At 51.8% G+C, this 12417-nt stretch overlaps 1 protein-coding gene across 2 annotated transcripts in view; it reads left to right on the top strand.

Moving 5' to 3' along the window:
• MATN2 (matrilin 2) overlaps window positions 1–12417 on the top strand; it is a 163021-nt gene that overhangs the window by 126105 nt on the left and 24499 nt on the right. For both annotated transcript variants that reach the window (XM_043879246.1, XM_043879245.1), the window contains exons 8-10: window positions 3411–3533; window positions 6584–6706; window positions 6931–7053. In XM_043879246.1, the coding sequence (XP_043735181.1) occupies window positions 3411–3533; window positions 6584–6706; window positions 6931–7053 (369 nt within the window). The remainder of the gene's footprint in view (window positions 1–3410; window positions 3534–6583; window positions 6707–6930; window positions 7054–12417) is intronic.

The following is a 12417-nucleotide window of genomic DNA, read 5'->3' as shown; positions in this document are numbered from 1 at the left end:
CACAGTTAATGAGCAGACTGGACCAGAGGTGGGGGGTGTTGCATAGTGGGTACCCAGTGAATACTGAGTGAAGGAATAAGTAACTTACATACATGTGAAAAACTGTGATTCAAGCTTGTGAAGCAGACAGAGCTCTACAGGTCAACCTCTGCGGCAAGGAACCATCGTAGAAGAGGCATTTTGGAGTTGCTGTTTGCCAGATAGCTGAGTGCTGACCTTTTTAAGAATCGTCATGTTTTTAAATTATTTATTTATTAATTTTTGACTGTGCTGTGTCTTTTTTTGCTCGGGGGCAGGGGGGTGCCTTTCTCTGGTTGTGGCCAGCCGGGGCTTCCTCTAGTTGTGGTGCTTGAGCTTCCCATTGCGGTGGCTTCTCTTGTTGCGGAGCGTGGGCTCTAGAGCTTACGGGCTTTGGTGGTTGTGGCTCATGGTGGGCTCAGCAGTTAAGGCTCCCAGGCTCCAGAGCGCAGGCTCAGTAGCTGTGGTCCACGGGCTTAGTTGCTCCACGGCACGTGGGATCCTTGCGGACCAAGAATCGAATCCATGTCCCCTGCCTTGGCAGGGGGACGGACTCTTTACCACTGATTTACCAGGGAAGCCCCAAGAATCTTCGTGTTTTTTAATTTAATTAGGGTATGTTAAATCTTTCTTAAAGATAGTGTTGGCCCTTTAAAAGTTGCGGTAAAACATACAGAACAAGGGGCTTCCTGGGCGACTCAGTGATAAAGAATCTGGCTGCAATGCAAGAGATGTGGGTTCGATCCCTAAGTCGGGAAGATCCCCTGGAGGAGGGCGTGGCAACTCAACTCCAGTATCTTGCCTGGAGAATCCCATGGACAGAGCAGCTGGGCTGGCTACAATCCACAGGGTCACAAAGAGTTGGACACAACTGAAGTGACTGCCTACAGAACAAAATTTACCACTGTAACCATTTTTTTTTTTCACTGTAACCATTTTTAAGTGCACAGTTTGGGCTTCCCTGATAGCTCAGTTGGTAAAGGATCTGTCTGCAATGCAGGAGACCCCAGTTCGATTCCTGGGTCGGCAAGATCCTCTGGAGAAGGGATAGGCTACCCACTCCAGTATTCTTGGGCTTCCCTTGTGGCTCAGCTGGTAAAGAATCTGCCTGCAATGCACGAGACCTGGGTTGGAACCCTGGGTTGGGAAGATCCCCTGGAGAAGGGAACAGCTACCCACTCCAGTATTCTGGCCTGGAGAATGCCATGGACTGTATAGTCCATGGGGTTGCAAAGAGTCGGACACAACTGAGCAACTTTCACTTCACTTCACTTCACTTCAGTGGCTTTAAGTACATTTTTGTTGTTAGCAACCATTCTCACCATCCAGCTCCAGAACTTTATCTCCCCAAACTGAAACTCTGCACTGATTAAACAGTAACTCCCCATTCCTTTCTCCCCCAGTCCTGGCAACCACCATTCTATTTTCCATCTCTATGACTGCCTACTCTAGGTACCTCATATAAGTGGAATCTTACAAGATTTGTCCTTCTGAGACTGGCTTGTTTTCACTTACCATAAGGCTCATTCCATGTCAGAATTTCCTTCCTTTTTGAGGCTGAATAATATTCCACATTCTGTATTTGCCACATTTTGCTGATCCATTCAGTATACACCTGGGTTGCTTCCACCTTTGAGTCATTATGAATAAAGATGCTGTGAACATCGATATGTTCAAGGCCCTGCTTTCTGTTCTTTTGGGTTTAAACCCAGAAGGGGAGTTGCTGGATCGCATGTAATTCTATATTTAATTTTTTTGAGGAACCTCCATACTGTTTTCCATAGTGGCTGAAGGCTGGCTTTTTAGAACAGCACTTACTGAAGATAATTGTACTTTTCTCTGATGATGTAAAAGAGAGATTCCTGCAGGTCCTACACCTCGTGGCCCAGTCTGTGGGGCCCTTTGTGTTCTGTGTCTCTTTACTTGGCTCCTGGTCTCTTTGCCTGTGGTCGATGTTTTATTGCTAGGTCTATTTTTCTTCACTGAATCTCGTTCCTTGTTTTCTGACACTCACTTCTGTTTCACAAGGTGAGGCTGTTGATGAATTGAGAAACTGCACACAGCTAACAATAGTCTGCCTCTCCTCGGGCAGAAGGGATGAAGTACAGACAGCGTGCTCAGGGCCCGCGGCTCGTGGAGGCAGCTCTTCTCTTAGGCCAGTCCCCTGCAGGGCCTGGGAGTTCTCTCCATGGGCTCAGACTGCAGCCACTTCTTCTCTGTGGGCATGGAAAGTTCTGTCCATCAGTCCTGTGGGAGGGCACATCATGGACCCTTTACGGGATGGTCTGAGGTCCTTTGAGTATGGGTTCCATTTCATTTCTTTTCATACATCTTTGTCTTCTCAGGAAGAGACGTCTTTCCTAGGGGCCCCAATAAATTCTTCTGTCTCGTTGGCGAGAACTAGGCATCTTCCCACCTCTAGACCAATTCCTGGCAAAGGAGAAGATACTTGCCAGGCTGGCTTACACCACTCATGACTCATGCCTTGGGGGGTCAGGGTTCTGGTTTCAGGAAGACAGGGTAATGCTTGTTGGCAAGGCAACCAACAGTGTCTGCCACATTCCCGGGAAAAAGAACAATGCAGCTAAATGGCTCCAGGTCAGCCCTGAGGTTGGTGGTGACCAGTCTCACAGAGGCCCTCCGCAAAGCTCATTTTATTTCCCTTTATAGTTCTTCGTCTCTTCCATTACCGTCTCTGTCTGTGGGGGTGGGGGTGGGGGTGACCCAGCATGTGGCTTTACCATTTCCTACCAGAAAATGAAACTGCGAATTGACTGCTGTTGGTGATGCTGCCAATGTCTGCCGGCAGAAATGCAGCTTGGATGGGGGTGACTAGGACAGAGCTGTGACAACCTGGGCCAGCATCAGAGATGCGTCTTCTCCAGTTTCTTGATTACGGATGGTGTCACACTGTCACCCAGAACCCGGTGGACTTTGGAGCCTTCTTAATGTAACTGCCTTTTCCTGCCTCTCCTAAATCGCTGGGTATCTTGTTGTTTATTCTGCCTCGCACCATCCCATGTCATTTTCAGATGTCACCGCTGGCAGTGACATGCTTTGAGCCCTAGTAATCAGGTTAACTGGAAGAAGAGACTGAATTTTCCCAGTGTTTCCATCATTCTTGGGAGGAGATGGGCTGGGAACTGTGGTGCTCAACCCATTTCACCAGTGTTTTGGCCATCTATTGAGGAAGAGACCTAGGCTGGAGAACGCAGAGGGCTATACCCCCCAGGTGCCAGGTTCTCCCAAACAAGCTTGTGGAGAACAGGAGCGGCTGTCTGTGTCCCTTGGAGCACCTTCCTTACTGAATGTTTACTGAGGTGGGGGGGGCCCAGCCTCAGCCCTGGGAGAAGCCCCAAGCCTGAAGGAGTGCTGGCCCTTTCTCCCCTCAGGGATCAACTACTGTGCGCTGAACAAGCCGGGCTGTGAGCACGAATGCATCAACACGGAGGAGGGCTACTACTGCCGCTGCCGCCGGGGCTACAGCCTGGACCCCAACGGCAAGACCTGCAGCCGTGAGTGTACCCGGGTCAGGGGCTCATGGGAGGGCCAGGTTCACACACAGGCCCCGGGGGCTCACTAGCAGTCAGTCACTTCTGAAGCTCCTGGGTTTCCTATGAGCCTGACGGTCCAGCAGCCTTAACTTTCCTGGCCTCAGTTTCATCATCTGTAAAATGGGGCTACTCATGCTGCCTCCTTCAGAGACTGGATTGTGAAGAGTGAAAGAATCAGCACATAGAAAACACTTAGAAAAGCGCTGCTAGACACATAATAAAAGTCCAGTAAATATTAGCTAGGCTTCCCTGGTGGCTCAGATGGTGAAGACTATGCCTGCAGTGCAGGAGACCTAGTTTCAATCCCTGGGTCAGGAAGATTCCCTGGAGAAAGGAATGACTACCCACTCCAGTATTCTTGCCTGGAGAATTCCATGGACAGAGGAGTCTGGCAGGCTACAGTCCACGGGGTCGCAAAGAGTTGGACATGACTGAGCAACTAAGACACACACACATATTAGCTAATATTATTCTTTGCTCTTGAGAGCCTTGATTAAGTTAGACCAGCCTGATTTCATCCAAACTCTGCCTCATACTAGACAAGGGACCCCAGGTAAGGTATTAAAGTTCTGCAAGCTTTGACCTTCCCATCCGTTTAAAAAAGTGAAGATGATAACAGTGTTGATTTCCTGGAGTTGTTAAGGGAAATCCTGAGGACTATTTCAGCCTCTCAGCACAGTGCTTGACATAGGAAAACATACAATTAAAAATAAGAGCTCTTTGCTGTCACAGAGCCTGGGACAGGAACCAGAAAAGAGACAGACCTCAGAAGGCCCTTGGGCCACTGCAGACCTGATCTGAGGGTGGAGCTGAGAAACATGGGACTTTTTATGAAGCATTGTCTTCATTTTCTTGTGTAAGAGGCGCAACACAACTCGGTCCGGTGATGTCAACGTGGAAACTTGCAGGATGTGCCAGCTGGATGGTTCCATGTCTTTTTAACGAGGCACAGTCTCCACTGGTCCAAGCCAGCGGGGGTGGGGCGCGTGACACAGCGGGGGGACGCCCTGACCCCTGAGGTTGCCGGAGAGGGGCTCGGTGACATGGCTGGCACAGAAGGGGCCCTTTGTGTGGCTTTCCACCCAGCGAGCTGCACATCTGCTCCAGCTTTGGGGACAGAGATAGATTGTGAGTGAGAACAGTACAGCTGTTCAGTATGTGGACCTTCCCCTGCCTGGAGGGAAAGTTTCACAGATGAAGTATTCGGTGCAGAGCAGCCCTCGGGAAACCTCGTGCCCCTTTCGGTCTTCAGAAGGAACAGAGTCCTCCATCGAGCTTTCGAAGTATCAGTCTCGGAAGTCAAAGCATTATTGAACCAGAGAGTTGGCACTGCGCTGCACTTGCCTCTGGAAGTCTCTGAGTCCTTGTGAGAAGCCAGTGGTGAGCAAGGGTCCTTCCGCTCGACGAGGAGACGCCCTGGTGAAGATGGATCTGTGTACAGTCTGTCTGCCTTCTCTTCCAGGAGCGTGGGGCCGGCCAGCTGACAGCTCCGCAGGCATCCCAGGGCAGGCTAGGTGGGACCTGGAGGAGCCCACGTAGAGCCCCAGGGGCCGTGACCTGCCTCTGCCTCCCTGCACGTCTCGGGGCAGAAGAGATTGGGCCGTCTTCTCTTTCTGGAATCTAGAAAGGAGGACCATCTAGTCAGCTTCAAGAAAGTATAAACCAAGCCATTTCTTCCTAGGAGTCCCCAGAGAGAGCCTGGTAATCCTATTCCCCATGGGGGCTCAGGGAGCCCACAGACCATCACGACAGGAAGCCCTTATGAGGGGCTTGCTCTGTGCAGGCACGGCCGGGATCACTTCCCAAGTACTCACTCACTTTATCTGCACCAGATCCCAGTGAGGCATCAACATTCTTACCCCCATTTAAAGACAGGGAAACAAGTGCAAGGGGATTAAGTTATGTTTCCCAGGGTCACGTGACGGGTAAATGGTGACCTGAGATGTGAACACAAGCCTCTGGCTCTTGAGATCTTGCGAGTGTTTGCAGTAGGCACAGCCATGGGTGGAATGTTCCAGAAGGCACAGTCCCAGGCCCTGTGGGAGTCACAGAGGCCCACCCCACGGCCCTGCACAAGGCGTCCAGTGTCTCTCCACTCTCCGGGTGTGCGTTTTCTCCATCAAGGAAATCTGGGAGGCAGCCTGCAGGGCTGTCCTGTGGGAACGAGTTCACCGCAGCTGTGTGTGTGTTATCCTAGCTGGGCCAGCTGGGCCGGGCTCGGGTGCCAGGGCTGGCCACACACGCAAGGCCTTGGCGTTGGTTTGTTTTCAGAATCTGGATGTCCCGGTTATGGGGGATAACAGCGCGTTTTCTCTTTCAGATACAAAGGAACTATACAATTATTTCTTCCCCAGCCATATACTTAGTAATGATGGGCATTCAGGAAGTGATTATGTATGCCAGCTACTGTTCTGAGGGCTTTAGGTGAATCAACTCCTCTCACCACGTTCTTGGAAAAAAGCGAGCCTCAACCCCATTTCTCAAGTCATGAGATGGTGGCAGAGAGGCCAAATGACCACCCAGCAAGCATCTCACAGCTGGGAAGCTGGTGGGGTGAGGTGGGATTTGAGCCCAAAGAGTGTGGTGTGGAGCCCCCCACATCCTGAGACACTGCTCTGTCACCTGCAGGGAGCGGGTGGGGTCCGCGGCTCCACCTTCCCGAGCCTGGTTCTCCTCTCTGTGCCATGGGGAGGGCACCTTCTCTCAGCGGTGCCCTGGGGATTGCAGGTGATGCGTGCCCAGACCTGGCGCAGGTGCAGAGGACTAATGTCATTACCGCCTTGGCCGGAGTCATATGCACCTTACTCCTCAAAGAAATAGGAAATAAAACAAGCCAGGCCAGTGGCACAGGGCGGAAGGAAACCGCACAGGGCGGAAGGAAACCTCCCACGGCACTGTTTTGGGCATCAGCGGAGTGAAACTGCCAGGCAGCGGCTCCCCAGGGGAGGTGGTTTTGTTCTCTGATGCCCTCCTGGCTTACTTCAGGGGGTTTTCCTGTGTGGTCGCTGCAGGGGTGGATCACTGCGCCGAGCAGGACCACGGCTGTGAGCAGCTGTGTCTCAACACGGAGGACTCGTTCGTGTGCCAGTGCTCGGAAGGCTTCCTCATCAACGACGACCTCAAGACCTGCTCGCGTGAGTGCCCTTCGTGCTTCTCTTACAGGGAAGAGCTTTGCCGCCGGCGTGGAGAACGTGACGGCCGGAGGGGACGGCGGGCCCCGCCCTGCCCTCTGCTCGTTGCTCCGGGGGAGATGGCGGGGCTGTCCCCTGGGGACCGCGCGCCTTCCCGGGGCAGGAGGAGGAGGGTTAGGGAGGTGCGCGGGACCGTGATCTGATTCCCTGGCTGTGGGGTTTTGCAGGAGTGGATTACTGCTTGCTGAGCCACCACGGTTGCGAGTACTCCTGCGTCAACACGGACAGATCCTTCGTCTGCGAGTGTCCCGAGGGACACGTGCTCCGCGCTGACGGCAAGACCTGTGCCCGTGAGTGTGGCGACGTCGGACGAGGGGGACCCGGCACGGGCGGTCGTGGGCGGGGGGCGCCGAGGACAGTGACCACGGGCGGGCCTGCGCCCCCGGGGTTCGTGGGTGAAAGTGTGCGAAGGCCCCTCCCAGCGATATCAGCCCCGGTGGCTGCTGCTTCCCTGTCCCAGGACGGACGGCTTTTGCCTCTTCCTGTCTGGCCCGCCGTCATTTCGGAGCCATTAGGAGTTATAGTGAAGTAGATGCCTTCCTGTCTGTGGACTTCCGGCTGCGCTCCGCGCCGAGCACGTGTTTTCTCTGGGCCGCAACCTCAGCGGAATCCTCACCTTCAGACTAAGTGAAAAGCCTAAGGTGACCAGCTGTTACGCTGTGGGTTCAGACTACGGATTCTTCTGACTGCAAAGTCAGTTCTGCGAGAAGGGGAGGCTCCTGAGAACCCCATCCCCTCCCCCAGTCCGGATAATCTGACAGCAGATGGCAGGGGCGAGGTTGGCAGTGATGTTTCCTGGGTACATATTTCCTGGCAGCTGGTCCCAATTCCTGTCTCCATTACTTTTTTTTAAAAAAGCTTCCAGATGTCCTCGTCTTCACTCAAGGATGCTGTGTTTTCTGCCCTGCAGTCCTGTGTCGGAGTGGACCAAGATAAAGACTTAAAAATAGCCATTTTGAGAGAAGGGGTCAGAAGTGGAGGAACAGGATTGCCATGTACCTTGCGAGTCCTGCTAGTCTTTCCAGTTATAGGGCCAGGTTCCCTGACCACTGATACAACTGTGGTCACAACCTAACGTGTCCACCTTTCTATGTCACCTGTTCACTTGGGCAGGTGCCCTGCTTGCATGGCTGGGTGTGCCTCTCTAACTCCGCCGCCTGTGAGAAAAGGTTTCCCCCATTTGGGATGGAGTCTTGAGTTTTATGGCTTGCTTGTGGCTGCCTGCCCAGCTGTCCTGGCCAGCACGGCCAGCACAGGGAGGGGCTGGACATCAGGGTGCAGAAAGAGAGTGGGTGTGTCGAATTGCATGTACATTTGACTGCATGCCAAAGCCAGAAGCCTGCTTTTTAACTGGTTTATTTTAATTCTCATCATCTTAGATTATCCATGCATTTCTTTGACCCTCTGCATTACTGTGATAACCAAGAACTGACTATAAGATAATCACAGGACGTCTAAGAAATTTTCAGGACCCTTCCAAACAGATGCTACCCCTCCTCCTTACAATCTCGTGTCCTGCTCCCTCCTTCCAGCCACATCTGTTATGGCCACTGACACTTTCAAATGTCCATTTTCTCATTTATAGGGCTTGTAACTAATGATACAGTGATATCATCCATTTGAGTAAACGTGCAACAGTGCCATTAGAAGTGAATTTTGATATGTATTTGTTTATTATATATGGTGTGTCTACATGAGATGATCAGATGAATTAGAAATATCCTATCCTCAGGCAATGGTTGGAGTAGGAAATGGTGAAAGAAAGTGAAGTCACTCAGTTGTGTCCCGACTCTTGGCAACCCCATGGACTGTAGCTTACCAGGCTCCTCCGTCCATGGGATTTTCTAGGCAGGAGTACTGGAGTGGGTTGCCATTTCCTTCTCCAGGGGATCTTCCCAACCCAGGGATCAAACCCGGGTCTCCCGCACTATAGGCAGACACTTTACGTCTGAGTCACCAGGGAAGTCAGGGCCCCCTGATAGCTCAGCTGGTGAAGGAACTGGTAACCCACTCTGACCCTCTTGCCTGGGAAATCCCATGGACAGTGGAGCCTGGAGGGCTGTAGTCCATGGGGTTGCAGAGTCGGACATGACTGAGCACATACACAGGCAATGGTGGTATTTGTAAGAGATGCATTTTACCCACCATCTGACACATATCTGTTGAGCTTGTCCCCTATTTGAAGCCTCTGTCTGCCCTGGGTCGATTCAGTCTAGCTGCCCTGTTCTGTAATAATGGGCTGTGTTTTCAGTGTGGCCATAGTAAACTGGGGTTGGGAATGTGTCTTTCCTAGCTCTGTCCCAGATCACTAAGAGCCTGACACCATGACTGTGTCTTTTTCATAAATCATGCTGGGCTGTGGGTGGGGAGCCTTCTGGGGTTCAGCCAGGCCTGCTCAGCAGATAAGGGTGTCCTTGGCCCTTCATAAAGGCAGCCTCCACTTACCGCCTTGATAGCAGGTGGCCTGAAGAATACTCCGCTCACTTTCTGGAAGGTTCTCTGAAGCATGGAGAACAGGTGCAGTTTCCCAGGTCCCTGGAAGGAATGGACACTGTTATTCTCACACCCCTGCAGGCACCTTGGGCTCTCTGGCCTCTGGAGTGACGCCCATCCTCCCTTCTTCTCGGTCCCCTGACCCCCAAGCTGCAATCACCCCTTGGAGGGTTGTTCCACAACCCTTGAGGGGGTGAGGTGGGGAGGGAAATCAGGGGGTCTCTTCTGCAAGCCGCAGCTGAGAGGACTCCTCCCGTCTCTACCACCCGGAAATCTCTGAAATAAACCTAGTGCAAGCGCATCTCAGCATCAGGAAAGACTCTCTAGTCTAGATGTGCCTGGAGCACACAGCCCACAGGCCTGCGAGCTTCTGGAGGTTAGAGACCCGGTCTTACTCAGAGACTGAGTTCCAGGCCTTGCCCACAGGAAATGCTCCATAAAGTTCAACGAATGTTGAGTGAACGGGCACAGACCACCTGTGTTTTCATCCTGTGGCACCTGGCACAGAGTCCATCTTCTGTTCCAGAACCTTCAGGGGACCTTGACTTGGCAGGTGGCAGAGAACACCTTCCTCCACCTCCTGAGCCCCACCCAGGTCTTCTTCCCTGTTCCCTCCAGTTCTTCAAAGGAGTCAGCTCCCATCTTCTCTGAGCAGGGCCTGAACCTTCAGCCCAGCCTGTCTCCACTTAGGACAACCTCCATATCCCACCTCCTTTGGCAGAAACCAACCCAGGGCCAGCATCACCTCCATGGGGAACTTCCTGCCCTCCTGGCCTGCTGGGAGCAGCTCCGCTCCACCCGCTGCAGTGAGACCCCGTCAGGACCTCTCCCTGTGGCTGTCTGTGCACAGACCTAGAATCAGCATGGCAGAGTAGAAAGAACCCTGAACTAAGAGCCCAAAGATTGGGTTTAAATCTTGGGAGGGAACTGACCTCTCTGGATCTGACTGCATGCATTCTAAGTTGCTAAAGTCGTGTCTGACTCTGTGACCCTCTGGACCATAGCCCGCCAGGCTCCTCTGTCCATGGGATTTTCCAAGCGAGAATACTGCAGTGGATTGCCATGCCCTCCTCCAGGGGATCTTCCTGACCCAGGGACCGAACCCACACTTCTTAGGTCTCTTGCCTGCATCTAACTATTCATCTGTAAACTGGGAATGATCTTTCTGCCTCTCTCTCAGGGTCACTATGTGGCACAGGGAGAGATGTTCACTGAAGTGCTTGGGGAACTTGTAAATTGCCATAAACTCGAAGTTACTCTTGTTGAAATCTTACTTCCCACTGTTAGACGGCCCCACACTAGGAGAGGGCTGAGGCAGCATCCTGCTTTGCTGCCTGGAGATCCACTCCTGGCAGGCCTGGCCTACCCTCCTTGCGGAGACTTCCTAGGAGGAGTCAGACTCAAGAGCTCAGGCACTACCTTCTTGTAGCAAGTGGGTGGTGCTAAGGCAGATCTGAGTGACAAGCATTGAGCACTGGGAATTTCAGCTTGGGATACTCCTACACTGGCCACCAGAGGTGGGTGTGCAAAGGCTTTTTCCTACTTGCTGCCTCCCAGACTGACTTTGAAGGACTGAAGCAACCCTGAGCAAGACAAGAGCAGTGTGTTACTATATTTAAGCAGCCATCAAAAAATACTGTATGCTTTGTGACTTAAACAGCAGAAAAGTAATTATCTTGCAGTTCTGGAGGCTGGAAATCCAAGATCAAGGTGCCAGTATGGTCAGGCTCTGCTGAGAACCCTCCTCTAGGCTTGCAGATGTCTGCCTTCCTGCTGTGTCCTCCCATCACACACACACACACAGAATAAACTCTCTTGTAGTCTCTTTTTAGAAGGGCACTAATCCCATCATGGGAGTCCCACTGTCATAACCTCATCTAACCCTAATGACCTCCCAAAGGTTCCACCTCCAAATACCAGCACATTGAGGGTATTTAAGGAATTTAAGGACACAATTCAGTCCATCACAGAGACTGGAGAGAAAAGACCACTTTACTCTTTACCCTCATGTATTCACATTAGGGGTTGAAAGGAACAGAAGGAAACTTAGAGATCTTTTCTTTCTTTTGTGGCATGGGGAGAAAACTGATGCCCCCCCAAGCTGACCCTGGGGATCAACGACAGAGTCAGAGTTAAAACTGGGGTCCCCTGACTTCAGAATCTCTTACCTGGAGTGACCTCTAAAAATACGTCTCAGTTGAGCTGCTTCTGGTTTGTCTGAGAAAAAAAAAAAAAAAAAAAAAAACCCTACACAGAGTTAGCAAACGAATGGCTACTGCTAGATTTATTATTTTTAAAAATGCCAGCAAATGGTGTAATTCTGTCTCTCAGCCTTGGTCACCCTCTTGGCAGGCGGCCACTGTGGCTTTCTCCCTCTGGGGCTGGGGTTGGTTTTAATAACCTCCTACGTGGAGCCCCAGACACAGGATTGCTGTCTGTCATCGCCACAGAGGTGCGAGTCCTCGGAACACATTACCCCATGATTGCTGTACCACAGCCTGGGCGTGAGTCACCAGATGTGGAATCCAGATGTGAGGAACAGACTGTATCCGTGTGTGGGGCTGTGGGACTCAGGCCCTAAAACCTGTGCTACGCCCTGAAGCGTCTGCTCATCGTGATCTTCATGATAAGGCTTTAATTAATATATAGACCTGCCTTCTTACATGTTTTTTTCTTTTTTAAAAAAGAGGATCCTTCTCTAAATGTTTTATTCATGCATCCTGAGCTCTCTCCTAACTCCTTGCATCCACGTCACACAAGTGATGGTTCCCAGTCTGTCCTCACTCTCGTCCCTGGATTCGCATCTAGGTACTTCTGGCTCACTGATGCTCAGTCTCCACAAGTACCTCCTGTGGGCCTGTGTTGTGCTGGTCGTATTATGCTGACCCTGGGCCTCCGTGGGGTTGATGCAGGTTCAGTTTCCGCCCTGACAGAGTTTAAAATTTCTCAGGGAAGAAAGATATGAAGGATGGATCTTCCATTCTGTGTGATGAGAGTCATGATGTGGGAAGGAGAGGTGTCACGGGGCATCTGGCAGGGGGACCCTCACCTGGTTCAGAGGAAGTCTCCTGAGAAAGAGGTGTTTGATCTGACTTTTGGAGACTGATGGAGGGAGCTATGCAGAGATGGGGGGTGTTATGGACTGAATATTTGTGTCCCCC

Source organism: Cervus elaphus, chromosome 21, assembly GCF_910594005.1.
Source record: "Cervus elaphus chromosome 21, mCerEla1.1, whole genome shotgun sequence".
NCBI lineage: Eukaryota > Metazoa > Chordata > Mammalia > Artiodactyla > Cervidae > Cervus > Cervus elaphus.
The sequence above is the reverse complement of the archived record's forward strand: the minus strand, read 5'-3'. Positions and strand labels throughout refer to the sequence as shown.